The sequence below is a fragment of the Terrapene carolina genome, unplaced genomic scaffold (genome assembly GCF_002925995.2).
Source record: "Terrapene carolina triunguis isolate 2854851 unplaced genomic scaffold, T_m_triunguis-2.0 Scaffold141, whole genome shotgun sequence".
Lineage (NCBI taxonomy): Eukaryota > Metazoa > Chordata > Testudines > Emydidae > Terrapene > Terrapene triunguis.
Window position 1 is genome coordinate 4,996,161 of NW_020664492.1, and position 19,905 is coordinate 5,016,065.

Here is a 19,905-nt window from a genome sequence, read left to right on the forward strand (position 1 = left end):
CTGAATATTAATTTGGACAGATGGAAGACCTTTTGTATAGTTCCATGAGTTCTGTTGTAAATGGCTTCAAAACTATCTTATGTTCTGAAATTTCCTTTAAGGCCCCATGCTTTTCAAGAAAAAGCTGTGGCAGCCTTAAACTTAAATATTTGTTTTGCCTTTGAATGTTTTTTCATAAAGCTGATTTCCTGTTGATTGATGGAAGCCTTTGACCCTTCCCAAGGAAAGTGTCAGAGTTCAGTATCATGATGTGGTTGAAGGTATGTGCTAGAGAGGAATATAGGTTGGAAGGTACCATGGGTCTCTCTGTAAAACCTCCGCACTTGTTCTGTTACAACAGTGTCTGCTTTGTTGGATAAAAATAGAGAAGTGTCAACGGAAGAGTTTTGCAAAACACAATTTTTCATTTTTATGAAATTCACCAAACTCTATGCACAGACTTCAGTGGCTGACTTCTGTTGCAACGGTTTGCCTACAGATACTCTACCTCTGCCTTAGTTGTTTTGTTTTCCTTTCCAAGGCATTGTTAGTTAGAGCCTCGTAGTCGGGATTGAAGGGAAACAGTCTCAGAGAAATTTTACTTGCAAATTGTTTCCTATTCCACCAATCCAGAGATGTTCTACCTATTTTAGCTTAGTTCTAGACTGAGGGATGTTAGGAGTGGCCTGGTTTCTCTCCTTCTTTTTCGTAGCCAAGGAAGTATCGACTGGGGATGCTGGAGGAGAGGATAGTTCCGGTGGGATCAAAGGCACGAAAATCAAAGAACGCTATTGGCTGTCTGGCTGACAGGTGTAAAACAGGAGTACCCATCAATATGGTTTGGTGGAACAGAGTCACAGAAAACAATTTTCAGGTAAAATTACTTTTTACTAGTCACTTTTCAGTGTATCGGATGCTCTATTTTACATTTTTTTAAAAATGTTAAAAGCAGTTACGCAAAGCAGGGGTTGAAATTGGGCCAGAAACTTAAACAATAAAGTAAGTGTAGTAGCCTCCAGGAAAAGTGCTCTCTGGCATTTTATTGTCTGTCCCCACTCCCATTCAGAGGGGTTTTTGTTTTTGTTTTTGTTTTTTGTTTGTTTACTGTTCTAATTTGTGGAGGAGATAACAGACTTGGATTCTTTCTAACCTATTAAAAATAAGACACCATACTTTACATTCCTGAGTGAGGTACATTTCTGATGGAAAAAGTTTAGATATATCCATCGCAAACATCTAATATTCAATGCAAAAAAGCTTACAATATTAAAGTAGAAAAGTTAAATGCGCAAAAATCAGAAAACTTAACAATTTAACTTTGCTATTTGAACCTTCTAAATTTCCTGCCTGTCTTGTGCATTTAAATTGTCAAATTCAACATTGTATTAATAGTCTTGCCCCACCCGAATTACCATCAACTCCGTTTTTAAAAGAGGAGAGATTGCACAATGTTGACGGTTATGGTTATTCTTTTCTGGAAAGAATTCATTCCAATGGGCATTTGAACTAAAGACTTGTATAAACTTAATAATGTTATAACTGAAAAGAGGTACTTCGAATAGAATGGTCATATTAACCTTAACTATTGTGTTGCAACTAGAGTTGCCACCTGGTCGGTATTCGACCAGCCTGGCTGGTTTTTTATGGATTTGCCAATTGCCAGAAAAATAATTTAATCTGACAGGTTTTTTTATGTGGGACTAAAGATTTGCATTATCATCACAATACACTAGACTATCTAATGTTAAAAGTTTCTGTGTCCAGCTAAAGATGCTGCAGTGTTCCCACTTCCACAGTTTAAGTAAGAAAATGATATCAATCTTATCTGTGTTTTCTTGCTAGATACTATAAGTTGCTGTTGAAGGGGCGAGTGTTACTGAGTTGCCTTGTGGTTGTGGGGGAGCGGGGCCCTTTTTTTGTATTTCAGAGGTGGTAACCATAGTTATAATTCTTATTGCTTAGAACTTCCGTAACACTTGTGATTAATGTTTGCTCTGAGAACAGTCTTCCACCTCACAGTGGTGTTGAGGTATTATTTTCCTATTTGAGTTAGAAAGATAAAGGTTAAGTGACTTACTTAAAGCATGCAGTGAATCAGTGGTAGAGCTGGAATTAGAACTCTGAAGCTCTCAGGCTTTTATTCAATATATCATTCTGTTTTGTGACTGGTAAGGGTGCAAACCTCACATATAAGAGGGGTAGCCGTGTTAGTCTGGATCTGTAAAAAGCAACAGAGTCCTGTGGCACCTTTAAGACTAACAGACGTATTGGAGCATAAGCTGACGAAGTGGACATTCACCCACGAAAGCTTATGCTCCAATACATCTGTTAGCCTTAAAGGTGCCACAGGACTCTGTTGCTTTTTACAAACCTCACATAATTCACTAGGGGCCACCTGCTAGGTGAGAGGAAGAGGGGGAATGGCAGAATTCCCGTCTCCAAACTCAACAGGGAAAAGCAAAGAAAGCGTTTCCTGCTCTTTCTCCCTCCTGCTCCTGCAGTTGCCACCTCTGCTCCTTTTCCATTGTAATTTAGTTTGGGACTTTCATCTGGTCCATTTGCTCAGCTCTAGAGTAAGAAAGCTAGAAATCCTATGGAGGAGGGGGTGGACTAGAACCCTAAATATTCAGGCCTCCTTCCTGCCACCCTTCTCTTCTAAGTTTTTCACTCCTGAATTGTAAAGGAGTGAGGCTCTTTGGTCCTACTGGTGCCCCCAAGTCTTTGAGTTTAAATTGGCAATGGGATGGGACTGCAGCAAGGGGCTTGGGAGGGCAGAGGAACAGTATCCCATATATCCAAGTTCCTTACTGCACATAGCCAGGGCCAATGCAATAGTTCATTATTAATGTGCCACATAAGATGTGAGGCTGTATATTCTACAGGGTGCATTCTTGCTTGAAGACATGGGATTTGAGAGAGAGAGAGAGAGAGAGAGAGAGCAAGAGAGACTCTTTGTGGATGAGGAAGGGAAGACTATTCCAGGTGTAGAGGGCAGAATACATGAATCAGAGCAGGAAGATGAGACAAAAGGAGTTATATGGTGAAAAGCATAGGGAAGGAAAGAGGAAAATGGAAAGATGAGCAGAGACTGTAGTGAGAGCAAAATTGTGTAGGGCCTCCTAGGTGGAGATTGAGAAGCTGAATTTCAGCTTTGGTTGAATTCTAAAACAAGATTGTTCCTTATGTATGTTGAAGCTCTAGTGAGTTTTTGTGGAGGTAATTCTGAAAGTACCGATATTAAACTTCTTTCTGTTTTCACACAAGAGGGGAAGAGAAAATTATTCTTAAAAAATAGAAACTAACTGTTAAACCACAAATAGGCAGTAGTAATTGGGCAAGTTTGGTACCTGAAATTACCTTTAAATTAACACGTTGAAACTGAGATTTCAAGTTGACTGTGTCCTAATTTAGCATGTCCATAATCCACAAATAAGGTTGGTGCTTTAGCAACATTTTGAAGATATGTAGTTTAGAAATAGCTTTTCTGGTCTGAATATAATGGAGGAGGAGGAGGAGGAGGAGGATTAAACAGTAGTGACTAGGGAGGGCATTTAATGGCTACTGGAGGTGTTGAAAGCCTATGCTGAAGCTAAAGTTCTTACCTTAGCCTGTTAACTCCCAGGAAGAACTCGGTCTCAAGTCATAATTGCTAATATAATTTATGAAAATATAATATATAAACAAAAATACTGTTAAGATGACTTGTACATTCAGATGGACATAGGGTTTTATTTGCTGTTTTTTCTTAGCTGTTGAAGATCAATAACTAATATCAAACCAGGATTCCAGCTCAACATTCGAATAGGTTTATAACTTTTCATTTTGGTATTCTGAAAGTTCACATACTCATTTGAATGTACAGCCTTTGAAATACCTGATTCAGATTGTGTAAACAGGATTACATTTATTTGAAAGGTGCAACATAAGTGCTACCTTTAATATGTTGCTATGGTCAGAAAAGCAGCTGAAAGAGGACAGAAACTATCTAATATGGTCATGAATACACAAGGGTCAAATCAATTTTATGTTAGTGGCAGTAAGCGTATGCTATTTCTTACACCTGTAAGCATTGCACAGTCAACACCATTGTGGGCAGAGTGAGTTGGATTCTATTCAATTTTATGCTTCAAAAGGTTACTAAATTCCTTTTGCAGGACTAAATTCTACCCTCAGTTACAAAACATCCATGGCTACTTCAGTTCTGTCCCTTGTGTGTATGCAGAAAGTAGGGTGTATTATTACATGATCATACAACACGCATGCAGTAATATGAAATACTGTGTAAAATGGTAAGAAAAGATTCAGTTTAAAAGTACAGCTCAACATACCTGTAACTTTTTTTTGGAGGAGCAATACTATAATTCATTGTAAGGGTGAGCTGCAGAAGAAAGGGTAGAGTTCATTAATTTAGGAAAGATGTGTTGATTGTTTTTTATTAAACAACCTAAGCAGACATTCTGCACAAATGGGTGGCAGGGAGAGAGGTTTGTTTTTAACATCCCTAGCAACCTCCAGTCTCAGGCTGGCTGCTTTGACATTCCAGAATGCATAATTCTCAGATGTCATAGTTATCAAAAAACTCAAATGGAATAGCAAGCAGTTGCATAGGGACTTGGGTAAGTGAGGTTCATTATTGGGCACACCAGTCTGTTTTTAAAGATTACTTGGAGTATAAAAACCATTTTGAAAAGTGTGCCATAAAGGGAGATAACTGCCCCGAATAGCATGGATACAGTGTAATGGAGTTCTTGCCGAACAGTGACCTTAAAGGATTGTTCAATTTGGGATGTCAGAACAGATCAGCGTGAATTTGGAGATGGTGGGTAGTAATAATAATAATTATCAAAAGGAACAAAAAGGCTTTACTTAAGGTTTTTAACATGGGAAGTACATTCGACTGCATACTTCAGAAATAAATGGAATCTATTTCTGCTTCGATCTGATAGGATTTGTGCATGGAGCTAATATAGCCATGCAGTACACCAGCCACAGCCATTTAAAATAGAGGCACAAACAATATTTCTACAGCTGCTGTTTTTACTATGCATACAGGAGACAAATTTGTCAAAGTATTCCCTTTGAACAATGTAGTTTTTTACTACCTGCTACAATAGATTTGATTTAAATTAAACGTTGTTGTCTCCATTCTGGCCTGGTGCACTAGGCTGTAACTGACTTCTTGGTGAAGAAAGAAGTCATGTTCACATCCCACCATGCTATATTTATGCTATATTTATCAGTCTGCTGGGGGAGAATCTACAATGTTGTTCATTAACGACTACATACGTGTAAATTTGACATTCAATTAAGTTTCTGTTGAACACTGTTTCTGTGTCCCCACTTTAGACTTTTGAAACTGGCCTTTGTCATAGAAAATCTGGCACACATAAAAACCTCATTTATTGCCTGAACTGTTTTACAACTAGTCAGAATAAAGCATTAGAAAATACACTGTTGGGAACTATTCTGCACTAGCAGGGGGATGGACAGTATGAGAAAAATGGTCTTGAGGATAAGACATTGGCCTGGAACGCAGGAGCTCTGGATTCAGTTTTCTGCTCTGCCACCCATTTCCAATGTGACCTTGGACAAGTCACTTAATTTCTCTATGCCTCAGCCAGCATCTCTAAAACAGGGTACTTCCCTACATTACAAGTACGTTGAAGATGAATTCAGTAATCTTTTTGTGAGTGCTCTGGTAGTTCATTACTGATTAAGAATAACAACACCTCACTCCTATGTAGTGCTTTTTAGCAGTAGATCTGAAAGTGCTTTACAAGAAGGCAGATATGTACCAGGATTGGTAGTTGTAATTGCAGTAATCCTTTAATCTATACAATTCCCTAACATTCATGTATAAACATTGCAACCCTGCTGCTCTATCAGTGATGGCCTTAATGCCCTGCTCTTTTGTCTCACTCCATGCCTTTTTTTTATGATTCAGTCTTCTCCTACAATGCTCTTCCTATTTTTGGTCTGCCAATCTACTACCCACTTCTCATTAAAATTTCTTCTCAAAAGTCTCTTCTGTGACACAACATGAAAGAAAATGACGTGATTGTGTTGCTGTTAACCTCTTCTCTCCTTGTCCTATTCCTGTGCTCTTTCATCTTCCCTAATTGCCTTATAACTAAATTTAGATTTTAAACTGTTCCGGGTTGGTACCTTTTTTTATGTATTCTGACATACCTTGCACACCTACATTTCATGCTGTAGAACAGTAAAGCACAAATATATGTGGTACTTCTTGGGTGGTCATGAGACCTTTCCAAAGTAGATTGTAGAGTACATAGGCATCAACTTCTGTTGTTGCCGGTGGGTGCTCGCCCCGCCTCCGCCCCTGCCCCGCACCCTCCTGCCCTGCTGTTTTGCGGCGGCAAGCGCTGGGAGCTAGGGGGAGAAGCAGGGACACGGCGTGCTCAGGGGAGGAGGTGAGGTGAGGCGGGGAGGGGGGCTTGGCTGTCTAATTTTTCCCCGTGGGTGCTCCAGCCCCGGAGCACCCATGGAGTTGGTGCCTATGGCAGAATAGACTTATCTGAAGTCAGAGATCAGTGTTAACTACTGTAAGGGCTTGTCTGCACAAATATTTATAGCAAGCCAGGGTAGATCAAACCGGGGTGTGACTCTACACCACACTAGCTGGCTGCAGATTAGCTGGCCCTGTGAACCCTGCTGATGTGCATTTACAGTTCATTAATACGCTTTGATCGAGTCCCATTTTGAAGAGGACTAGATCCAAGCTCATTAATTAACTGTTAATGCATGTCAGCAAGGTCCACATGGACAGTTAGTCTGCAGCAAACTAGCGTGGGGTAGATTCACATCCCAGCTTGCCACAGTGTTCATGTAGACAATCCCTGAGTCTTGCAGAACCTCATTACCAAGCTCACTGATGTCATACCTTCTGTTGCTTTTATGAGTCAGCCCAGATGTAAACAATCTGGAGGTAATTGTTTTTGGTGAAATCAGCTTATTCTGGAACAGTATTGGCAAGAATACTTAATGCAGAAATGATTGGTGCATTCAGATAGTACCTCGATTATTCTCTTCAGCAGATTTAAAATAAGGTTGGCAATATCTTAAATATACTTTGGAAGAGGGGAACTGAAACTGTGACACATCTAAGGGAAGAGGAAGAGGGAAGGGAATGATGGTTGTTGGTAGTTATTGATCAGCAGCTTTTATTTTTGGATGCTGTTGTTTTCCTGTTTGTAGCATAGTCAATAGCACTGTTTTCACATAATGCAATCTGTAGGAAATTTGCTAATTGAAAATCCTTCAGAAATTATGTGTGGCATATGGCTTGTTGTATGATTAAACAATTAGTTATTAAAGTCAGTGGGGCTATGCTGACTTACACCAGCTGAAAATGTGGCCCTTATTCTATTGATTGTAAATAAATGGTGGTGTTGGCTTAGTTTGGGTGCTTGATTGAAATTTCAGAACTTCAGGGTTTTTAAGTCACACTGTTCTGTTTGAGCAGCAACATCCACTGTAGATGATCATGATGGTCCCTTCAGGCCTTAAAGTCTGAGTCTGTTAGGTTCTCCAAATATGTTCAGTGAACGGCTTTGTGAATTTTTTTCTTCTACCTTCCTGTCATGGTTCAGGGCAACTGCAACTGTATGCCCTCTACCCCTGCTTCTCCTTCCTCCCTGGTCCATTACGGGCATCCACTGTAGGCTCCTGGCTCCTCAGCCATCACCTCTCTTGTGCAGAGACTCACTTCTGTTTCCCTCCTGACCAGAGGATCTTTTCAGGGATTGGTTCTTGGCCATATGCTATTTAATACTTTTATCAATGACTGGAAGAAAACAACACAAAATCATCACTGATAACATTTGCTGATTACACAAAAATTGGGGGAGTGGTAAATAATGAGAAGAGAGGTCACTGTTTCAGAGCGATCTGGATTGCTTGGTAAGCTGGGCATAAGCAAATATGTGTTTTAATACAGCTAAATGTAAAAGTATACATCTGGGAACAAAGAATATAGGCTCTGCTTATGAAGTGGGGGACTATATCCTAGGAAATAGTGACTCATTAGCACTGGAATGCGTTACCTAGGGAGGTGGTGGAATCTCCTTCCTTGGAGGTTTTTAAGGCCTGGCTTGACAAAGCCCTGGTTGGGATGATTTAGTTGGGAATTGGTCCTGCTTTGAGCAGGGGGTTGGACTAGATGACCTCCTGAGGTCCCTTCCAACCCTGATATTCTATGATTCTATGAGACTGAAAAAGATTTGGTGGTGGAGGTGGATAAGCAGCTGAAAATGAGTTCCCAGTGTGACTCTGTGACCAAAAGAGCTAATGTGATCCTATGATATAAACAGTGGAATATTGAGTAGGAGAAGAGATGTTATTTTACCTCTTTTCAGCACTGGTGCAACTGCTGGTTTAGTGCTGTGTCCAGTTCTGGTGCTCACAATTGAAGAAGGATGTTGAGAAATTGGAGGGAGTTCAGAGAAGAGTCACAATAATGAGTAAAGGATTAGAAAACATGCCTTATAATGATAGACTGAAAGAGCTCAATCTCTTTAATTTAACAAAGAGAAGGTTAAGGGATGACTTGATTTACAGTCTATATCTACATGGAAAACAAATATTTAATAATGGGCTCTTCAGTCTAGCAGAGAAAGGTATAACAGAATCCAATGGCTGGAAGTTGAAGCTAGACAAATTCAGACTAGAAGCAGGCATACATTTTTAACGGTGAGAGTATTTAACTGCTGGAACAGTTTATCAAGTGTCATGGTGGCTTCTCCATCACTGGTAATTTTTAAATGAAGATTGGATGCTTTTCTAGAAGATACACTCTAGGAATTATTCTGGGGTAGTCCTATGGCCTGTACTATACAGGAGGACAGACTAGATGATCACAGTGTTTCCTTCTGGCCTTGGAATCTCTGAAGCAAGCACATTTATTCTTAAGGTGAGAGCATAAGAGAGAAAATATACTAAATACAAGAAAAGAAGCTACGCACATGCTAAAAAGCTTACCCCCAACTCAAGCACAAGGGTCTGGTAGGTGTCAGTCCTTCCAACCCTTTTTCACAAGGATTGTGACTCCTTCTTGGACAGCAGGTCCTATCTGTTTGCTGGATCAGAAAGAAGGCCCTGGGTTAGTTTAAAATCAAGATATTTTATCCAAAAGTCCTGTCTTTGTCTGTTGGTTAGTGGAGAATCCACTTTGACCTAATATATGTGAGCTGCCCCAGGAGGTGATACCTCTCTGAGGCGGGGCTATAACCTGACTGGTTTGCCTTAATCAGCACCCACTGTTTTTAGTTCCTGGAGGAGCTGTGGTAGCCCTCCCCCTGGAAGTAGAATACAATCCTACATAAACCCTTCATTTAAAACAATGGACCCCAAATATACTTGAACTTAATTCAATAAGGTCTCCCAAGGATCTGTAGGAAATTGCCATTGTCACACTGCTTTTTCTTGCTTCTAGGTTACTCTTACTCGGATTATTGACTAGCAATTTTAGCCCCAATTTTTGAGTTTGTTTAATCTGAGGCAAAGAGATACTGAAATATTATGCTTTGCAAACCACTGCCTTAATCTTGTGGGTGCAAGATAGCATCTTTAATGATCTTCCTCTTTACAACATTGTCCTCTCTTCTGATTATAGGTTTTGTTTTGTTTGTTTTTTAATGATTATCAAAAAACCTAGGTTTTTAGATGCTGGTAAAATTCCTTGCGCTACTATTTCTAAATTTAAAAACTTTAAACTTGCAAGAGAGAAGCTAGCAGTAAAGTGCTCCCCCTTCTCCCAGCAGGTTTCTTAATGTGGTGGTGGTGGTGGATAAGCAGCTGAACATGAGCTCTGTGTGACTCTGCTTACACAGCTCTTATAGGAAATTCAGAACCTATTAAAATTTTTCAAAAAAAAGTATCTCAGAAATGTGGTTAGGAAATACTTTTTTCCTTCTGAACATGTTGGTTCAAATACATGTTGGTTACTCACGATCTAAAGGATGTTATTCAGTCAAACTTCTGTCAGAAAGCTTCATAAAGTTCCACTCAGAAAACTATAAAAATGACTGAGAGTTTCTGTATTGTGTGTCAGAGATCTTCATGTCAAATATGTTGAATTGCCAATCCTGCACCCTCTACCAGGATTCAGAGGGTCAAACTGGGTTCTTTGTATTTTTGCACATCACCACAAAAAAAGGGCACTGCTTTCAGTGGAGTATCGTAAGTGTAGCAGATTGGAATGAAGTAAATTTTCTTTGTGTCTAAGAAAGAAAGAAACTCTCCCTGCACTTTCAATTAGGAAAAGACTTAAACTAAAGTGCAACAAGCCTGTCTTAAACCAAAATAAATGTTCTCAGCCTTTCAGCAGTTTAAATAGTTCTAAAAATCACACCTTAAATTAAACCAGTGCAATTTCTGCATGTAGTCAAGGGTGAAGTGTCGCTTCAGAGTGGAATCATTCTTATTTCAGTATAGTGGGTTAAACTAATCCCCATAAAACTGTAATGATGCACTTGTCCTTCTGACTATTTAAAGCAATCCCATCCCCTTTTGGGCTGCTTGACTTGGGCTTATCATTGACTCAAATTTAGTCAAAAGTTTCTTAAAATTTCATTTGGTGTTTTGTGTTGCCAGAGTTTGACCAGGATGTTTTTTCAGGTATAAGAACCTTCTCGGGTACTTATTTAGAGCATTAATAACTGATTTCTTAATCTTGCATTCAAAATTGGCATATACCTGGTGGTTGGGTTTGAATGCATTTTGTGAAGTTTGGAAAAGAACACTGAAATGAATAGCAATTATAGACAATTAACAGTGATATGTCACTTCTTTGACTATTTTGAATGTGCACAGTGTACATACTGTGGCTGCCTATTTTAAACATGTGGTCATATATCTAGAAAGCCAGAAAATGAAATGAAATTTCATTGATTTCAAGTGATTACAAATTAAAAATGCACATGTAACAAGGAACTCAAGATGCAGAAGAATCACAGTAATATAATGTGGCACTACAGCTGTGAGCTTACACATTCAGAAAATTCATCTGTTCTTAAAAGCTTTTGTAAACGTGTGTGTAACATGGCAGTTAAGCTTGCTTTGGGAACTAAACGTCGGATTTTCTGATCATGATGTTATATTAAATTAGAAAATATTGCTTGTTTGTGACCGTAGAATGTTTTACTGTTCAAATTCTGATTATAATGGTTTATAACCTACTTGTGTTTTTTTTGATCAATGGGTATGGAGCCAAGTGGGTTAGAAATTGGAAGCGTGTTTAAATCCTCAAATCTCTTCCTTGACCAGCATAGAAGTGGGTGGGGGTGTGTGTGTGTGTGTGTGTGTGTGTGTGTGTGTGAGAGAGAGAGAGACTAAAAAGGCCAATAGGATATTGCTATTCATCAAGAGATATAATGTCAAATCAAGGGTATTTTTTGCAGTTTCATTATAAAGTACTATTTAGATCATATATGGAGTATAGCATCCAGGTGTAGCCACCTAATTTGGATAAACCGAAGTATAGAGTGGCAAGTGGGAACATTTGGAGTAGAATTTCATTTTAAAATGTTTGAACCTACTGGTTGCTGTTCTACAGACCAGAACTTGGGTACCTAAATTTGTGGAATATATTTAGGAATTTATAGTGGTATGAATTTATAGACAGTGGAATGGACTTCCACTTGAGCTGAGGGAGTTAAGTATTAATCAATTGTGGGGTTTTGGAAGTTGCCCGCTTTTTAGGAGGCAGGAGGGAATTTTTGCTGATCAGCGTTTCTTGGATGCATTTTTGGTTTGTTTATTTGTTCATTGAAGTATAGGTGTTTTAATTTCATAAAATGTTTTGACATGGTAGATTTTTCATCACAATATTGTAGACATGAAGGGTTCATGGTCTACTTGTAACTGTAAGAAACTATTTTTCTATGGACTGTCATTCTTTGAGATGCAATTTACTTTGATTCTACAAGCTTTTCACCGGTTTTTAAACACTTTGAATGATGTTGCTTGATGAATTTACAGTAGTAGTATTGTATTTGAAAACTATTTTTCCCCTCAGTGCATCCTCTCTCTTCATCTAACTGACCACATGCATGTTTGCCTGATCTTACTTCAGGCTGTTCAAGAGCATATTTCATTCTACAGTTATTCCTTTACCTAAAATGTTCAGGTGTCTGTCTAGAACTTTCCCTTTGCATTTTTAAATGCATTTAAAATTACAAGTTATAATTAACTTTCATTTTATTTTCCTGTCTTGGTTTAGATTTCGATTTTTTTTCCTTACCCAGACTTTGCAACTCCTTTAGCATCGTAGATGAACACCTTTATACCCTTATGAGTCCAGGTATTTTAATTCTCCTGTCTGCACTTTTGGCTGTAACTAAAATAGGACAGTTCTCTATTGACTGTGCTTCAAATTTAATATTCACACACATGCACAAATTGACTCCTACCTAAAACAATCAGATGATTTTTTGGTAAGAATTTATCTTCGTCATAGGGCTGGGATGTAGGAATGATTTTAAATGTTTGAGCATCATCTACCTTGTTGCAATGTCCAGATTTAACCTTCCTTTCTAGAAGTTTCAAATATTATATTCCATAGTGTTTGGCTGAAGTGTCTAATTGGAGGTGCATTTCTTTTAATTTATTTTTAATACCAAAAGTATTTAAAACAATGTTTTCAAATTATTTTCTTCAGAGTCAATCTTCATTTCACACATATGTCTTTCCTCTAATGTGTGTGAAATGAAGAACTTAATTGCTTTGTGACTTTTTTTTTTCACTTTTGTGGAAAAGTGTACAACTTAGTAACTTAACTAATCTAAATTTTAAAACTCGTAATTTTTTATTTCAACTACCTAAAGTATGGTCTATACCTCTTTTAATTGCTGTGAGGGTGTGGGTTTTTTGCTTTTGTTTTTTGTCAACCATTATCTTGTCAACAGCCTGCTGTCCATTCAAAGTTCTGCTGCTAAATTATTCTTTCTGATTTTCACTCTTTTTACCTCCTTTATTCAGGCAATTGCAGCAGTTCCCTTTGAATCTGAGAACGTATACTTAAATTTGCCAACTAACACTTAATGATCTTCAGGTTATACACCTCCACTTGTAGAATTTTGTTCATTTTTATTTTTATTTCCTACTCTCAACTTCACATGTTTTCTGTACACTTAAGTTTATTTTAGATGGATATCCTGTTGTGTACTGTATGCCCATCTAGAACCAGTTTATATTTCTTCTCCTATGAAAAACATACTTTTTTAAAATGCAAGTTCAAAACCAGTAATTTTAATTGTTTTACAGACGAAGTGTTCACATGCCTTACTTATTTTAAGGTGTTCAACTGTTACCTGTCTAATCATATTGTCTGTGGTGTAGCAACTAGCAGTTTGTTAAAGGTGCTATGTAAATGGAGTAAATAACTTAGGCTATGTCTACACTGGAGACCTTACAGCTGCTGCTGTAAGATCTCTTGTGTAGCTGCTCTGTACCGACGGGAGAGAGCTTTCTTGTTGACATAATTAAACCACCCCCAATGAGAGGCGGTAGCTATGTGGGTGGGAAAAGCTCTCCCACTGACATAGCGCTGTGCACACTACCACTTATGTCAGCAAAACTTATGCTGTTCAGCAGTGTGTTTTTTCACACCTCTGAGCGATATAAGTTTTGCCAACATAAGTGGTAGTGTAGAAATGGCCTAAAACAGAAGGAAGCTGTACTTCCCAAAAAAAGGAACATACAAACCTGTTTGAAACAGAGACAGAAATGACCTTTCTTTAGTAGAAGTGGTTTTTACAACTTAAATTTGAAACTGTTTCTCAGTTCTGAGGAACTTTCAGCAGTCTAGTTCCCTAAAATACTTCAGAGTAGTGCCAATCTGTGCAGTGGTGTTACAAAGTCTCAGTTCTGGAAAGGTCCATAATACTAAAATAGAAGAGATTTTGACAAATCTTTTGCAAAGGTATTATATAAATTTATAACTCAGATGTTCATAAGGCTAGCGCAATAATGCTACTTAAGATGTAAGGTAGAAGGTAACTTTAAAATCTGTTTATGCAATGTAGTTTTCTATATATATCTATTCAGACAAGCTGTATGCAAATCTTTAAAATATCCCATACCCTCTGCCTAGAAAGTTTTTTGAGCTTAATAGGCATTGTCTATATCTTCACACTTGAAATAAACATTAACTTACTGTATCTGATTTTTAAACAGACACCAAATCCTACAGCAAGTGAGTTTATTCCGAAAGGAGGATCAACTTCCAGGCTGAATAATGTTTCTCAGTCAAGTATGTCTGCCTTCTCTCAAGCCTTGTTCTCTCACCCTTCCATGGGAAGTCCTGCTACTGCTGGACTAGTTCCAGGTAAGTTGGGAGTAATGATTTGCAGTATAGCTATTTAATTATTAATCTACACTTCAAATTTAACCCATTTAAAACTAGGAGTTAAGTTATCAATGGATATATAAAACTAGTATATTCCCGGTTTATCTCTTAATTTAAAATCCGTAGTGCCAATAATAGTACAATATCTTGAAATAACTTTCCAATTAATTTACTACTACTACAATACACCCTTGCTATAATGCCCTTCATAATAACAAACCTTCAGATACAATGAACCCAGTCCCTGGATCTCACCTTGAGCCCCACCACTGCGACAGGCTGGAGGAGTTATTCCCTCCACTTCCCCCCACAGTGGGTCTTTTGTTATAGCAAGGGTGTACTGTATACAATAAATGCTTTTTATTTATTTCTAGGATAGGTATTGTGGATGTAATAATACATTGACTCTTAGGCCTTGTCTACACTAAAGGGAAAAGTCGATTTAAGCTATGCAATTTGAGTTACGTGAATACTGCAACTCAAATCAACGTAGGTTAGATCTACTTAGCGCGGGGTCCACACTATGCGATGTCGACAGGAGAGCCTTAGTCTTCTCGATCAGGTGGAGTGCAGGAGTCGACGGGAGAGCGATTGGCGGTCGATTTAGCGGGTCTTCGCTACCCGCTAAATAGACCACCGATGCATCGATCACCGCAGCATCGATCCTTTGGTAAGTGTAGACAAGCCCTAAGATTAAAACTAAAGATTTAAGAAAATTCTTATTTTATAACACCAAAGAAAGTAAGACTTAAAATGACTTGCCTTTTAAAAATTAACTCTGCTGCTATTATTTGTCCTATTGTGTAATCTCAGTTTGCAACCCATATTTTGGGTTCTGTTTCCAATTATTTTCCGTATTAAAAACTCCTATAAAAATGTGTTCCATGCAAATCCTGGAATTCAAAGGTGTTCTGGAAAGAAAAACAGTCAGAAAATTTCAAGCAATTTGCACATTAGTTTTCCAAAGTTTGATAAAGCCAAAGATATTTTACTAGTTTCTAATTCTTGATAAAAAGCACATATGGGAATACTTGAACAATTTGAATATATACAAATCAGCAAGTCTGGATAACATACATCCCAGGTCTGTAAGGGAATTTGCTAATGTACATACTTGAACCCCTGACAATTGCTTTTGACAAGTCATAGAGAACTAGGGAGGTACTAGAGGAATCAGAAAGAGCAACTGTTGTACGTAATGCTCAGTCTTGACAGTTGCTATCTGACAAGACAAACTTCAATCCGTAGTAAAATAATGGAAGAACTGTCTAACTATTTAGATGATAACGGAAAAATAAGCACTAAATAGCATAGCTTTGCAAAGAACAAATCATGCTGAGAAAATTTTTGATATTTTTGTTGATCAAGTTAACATAAGTGATGGATGACATAATGCAATAATTATATGTGAACTTTAGCAATCTGACTGGAAAACTGTCTTTTTGGTATGCATATGAACATTGTCATCTAGATTGAAAACTACCAGAAAGACTAAGCAAAATATAATAAATGATCATCTGCTTTGGGAACTGTCCAGTGGGGTGCCATAGGGATCCTTCATGGTCCTTCTTTAACATCTTTTAATAATATTTGAAGCGGGAAGCAATAGCATTGAGGGCAGAGAAATTAGAAATATGGGTAGAACATGAAATCAGATTATGCCTAAATCTGGGAGAGAGATTCCGTAATAGATACTTAGCAGATACCAGTACTGAAAAAGATCTGGCCAAGGTTTTAAAATATGAATATAACAGAGTTTTAGCTTCCTTATTGAGATTTCTAAGTGGCATGATGCATCAACAGTGCTTATCTGTCAACAACTCCTATTGTCCATTCTCTGCTCCTCACCTCTGAAAATTTGGTCACTTTTGTAAGAGCCTGAAGAAGAGTATAGAAGCTTGACTTTAGGTTCCTATTTTTGAAAATCTTGGTCTTAGGTCATACTGGACAGCAAGTTACAGAAAATGAACTCTGTTGTTAAATTGATAAAATAACTGATTTCTGAGTAGCACACTTAGGGCAGGTCCACACTGGGGCAGGGGATCGATCTAGGAAACGCAACTTCAGCTACGAGAATAGCGTAGCTGAAGTCGACGTTTCCTAGATCGAACTAAATTTACTTACTTTGGGTCCACGCGGCGCAAGCAGGCTCCCCCGTCGACAGCGCTTCCTCCTCTCGGCGAGCAGGAGTTCCGCAGTCGACGGGGGAGCGCTTCTGGGATCGATCTATCGCGTCCAGATGAGACGCAATAAATCGATCCCAGAAGATCGATCTCTACCCGCCGAATCAGGCGGGTAGTGTGGACCAGCCCTTAGAGACAAGTTACAAACTAAGCTGCTAATTGTCTCTTTATGCCCTGTTGGAGCTTCATTTAAAATGTTGCAAACTGTTCCTTAGCACTTCAGTATAAGAAATATGCTGATTAATTGGAGGGAACTCAGGAAAAAAAGCAACAAAAGTTAAATGTGTATAGGCTGGCTTTTTTCATCAGGGAACTTTTTTTTTTTTTAATGTATAGCTTAGCTGAAAAGCAACTAAGTGGTATATATGTTGTTTGGGGGAATAGAATATAACTTTCAAAAGGCATGTGAAGGATTTAAATGTTGAAGAGTAATAAGAATTCATTAGGATAATTCCGAGAGGTGGTATTAGGAGTATTGAGGGACATTGAGCAAGAGTGTTCCAGGTGGGATGAGGAAATGTACTAGCAGTGATTGCTGTTAAAATTTGAAATAGTATCCCAAGAGAAATAGAGTGGTCTCCATTGTAGGGAACAGTCCTGCATTTGCTCATCCCTTGAGGATGGAAAAAGAAGACCAAATAGATCTTTCTCCTCTTTAATTTTTGATTCTGAGATTTCCCTTGCATTAAGAAGTGTAAATGAAAAACATATTTGAGATATGGCATTTGACAGAACTTGTTCCCAAAATGGTATAAATGTCCCTTGAAATCTGCATTTGTTTACCTAGTCTTTATCAACACTGGATGAAGAAAACCTCTGCAACTGATTTTTAAGCAAAACCATTGAGAATGTAGTGACAGCCAAAATCAAACAGGTCACGTTTGTCAACTCCTGGCTGCTTCACAACTTCTGTACTGGGGTGCACCATGGAGACAAGACTAATAGAGCTTCAAGGTTACCTACTCATGACAATGGATGCAGGTTACATCTTAGCACCTACACTACTTGATCTCTACAGCTTTCAACATAGGTGCTGAAATGTAGTGCCACAAAATGCTGTTGACCTGCTTACATGCTATAGCTGGAGAAAACTGCTGAACTACAATGGTTCCAGTTACTCCTCTGCAATGGGACCTAGAAAATGATGATGAGCAGCTGCTGTTCTTCATAAACTCTCCCCTATAGAGTTTCACAAGAAAATATCCTGGACCAGCCTCCTTTTCAGTGTCTACAGGAGACCACTTAGAGTTGGCAATATGCCACAGACCCCGCTGCCTCCAGTACGTCCATGACACCCAGCTGTACAGCTCATTTCTAGAGGCAACCAATGCCATCACAAAGATGTCCGAGATGAGTAGCTGGATGAAGAACAGCTGGTTCAAACTCATTCTGGATAAGACCAAAGTGATGCTGGTCATAAAGAGGAAGTGCTTTGAAGAATTAGCCAGGATGTTATCCTCCCCTTCATTGAAGGCTTTTCTCAATTCATCAAAGTGGTGCAACGGCTCATAGCCCTGTTTTGACTCTTCACTAAGCCTAGATGAACCACATAGCATCAGTGGTGAAAATCTCCTTGTTTCACCTCTAGCTTGCTTAAAATATTGTTGTTCAGACAAGAATCTGACCAGTGATTGATGCATTTGTCACCTCCAGTCTAAATTCCTGCAACTTCCTCTTTCTGGAGCTGAAGGTGAAAACAATGTAGAGGCTTTCAGCTCATGCAGAATATAGCCGCCTGCCTTTCAATGAGCCAGGCCTCTGCAAATACCTCACCCCATGCTCCAATTCCTTCACTGTTTTCCAATCTGGTTTTGTTGACAGTTCAAGACCTGTGATCTTCAAAGCCATCAAATGGGTAAGGACCAGGACCTTGAACTGACAACAGAACAATGTTGGGTGCTAGCAGGGGGAACACAGAGGCGATGTACTCAGTGGCCTGTTCTGTTGAAACTGCGTCTCCATCCTTGACCCACCAAGACAACTGAGCACCTCTGAGAGAATTAAATGTACAGAGCCCAAGATTAAGGGTATGTTTATACTGCACTCAGGAGAGGTGATTGCAGCTTGCATAGGTGCACCTGTTAGGCTTTGATCGAGTAACAATAGCAATGTAGCCGCAGGGACATTGGTACAGGCTTGCCCCCGAGTACAACCATGCCTAGGACCCTGAGTACATAACTCATGCAGCTAGCCCATGCTGCCATCCATGGTGCAGTAGCTATACTGTTGTTTGATCTGTCTAGATAAAAGCTAGCTTGGATATGTCTACACAAGTCTCAGTGTGGGGCAACAGGAGAAAGTGTTCTCAGTTGAAGGGGTTTGACTGGAGGCTGAGCTCTGAAAGGAGGTCAGATTAATCTCTCTTGACCACCTGTAAGGTATGATGCACACCCTACAGTTTAAGAGCTTTCCAACCATACCAGAAGGGTACAGGTGAGGGAAAAGAAAAGAGAGAATAAAATTATATATAATCCCAAGCAAAACTATCTCATAGCAGGAAAGGAAGAAGAGCAGAAGACTGTAAAGTTCACTAGGAACCTAGTGCATGCAGATATAATTACCTTGCACTCATTTAGCTACTGTGGTAATGGGCACTGTGGAAAAACTCCCTAAGATAAAAAGTATCAGGGGGTAGCCATGTTAGTCTGTATCCACAAAAACAACAAGGAGTCCGGTGGCACCTTAAAGACGAACAGATTTATTTATTTTGTGGGTAAAAAACCCTCTTCTTATCTTTACCCACAAAAGCTTATGCCCAAATAAATCTTTTCGTCTTTAAGGTGCCACTGGACTCCTTAAGATTAAAAACAAATCTCTTCTGTATTTAAAGCTGCTGCAGCAAAAACCTTTTGCAAATTATTTTTTTAAAACTTTTATAACATTCAGTAATTTAATGTCCTTAACTAACCCAGTGATTTAGAATACCGGTGAAGCTTTTAACAATTTATATTTATACAGTGTTTTTGTTTGATCTCTGGAAAAAGAGTGTGAATGCTTCAATTGCTGGAGACATCACTAATGTTTTTCTTTAGCTTTAGGCTGTGGTTATGGTGAGTGCCAGTGTAAATTTGTGGACGAGAGGAAGAAAATTGGTGGAAAATCTTTGTGTGGTGCTTTAAAACAATTGCACCACTTTTAAAAAGTTCACATGTGCTGTAGACTAGCTAAACTGCATCTGCATTATTATGAAGTACTAATTAAAAGCTGGCTCTTACACCCATTGACTAGCAAACTTCCATTGACTTCAGAGAGTTTTAGGACCAGGTCTCAAATGAAGAATACATTAAAAACAACATGTTGGTGTTTTTTTTGTCCCAGTTTATCCATATGAATCCTCAAAGTCAAAAGACACTTTGTTTTAATTAAAATATTTAAATG

General features: G+C 38.6%; 1 protein-coding gene across 1 annotated transcript in view; it reads left to right on the top strand.

Annotated features, from left to right (window-relative positions):
- Window positions 1–19,905, top strand: part of LOC113406810 (PAN2-PAN3 deadenylation complex subunit PAN3-like) — a 113,405-nt gene that overhangs the window by 49,569 nt on the left and 43,931 nt on the right. The window contains exons 5-6 of the mRNA XM_026653556.2: window positions 692–853; window positions 14,173–14,323. Coding sequence (XP_026509341.1) covers window positions 692–853; window positions 14,173–14,323 — 313 coding nt within the window. The remainder of the gene's footprint in view (window positions 1–691; window positions 854–14,172; window positions 14,324–19,905) is intronic.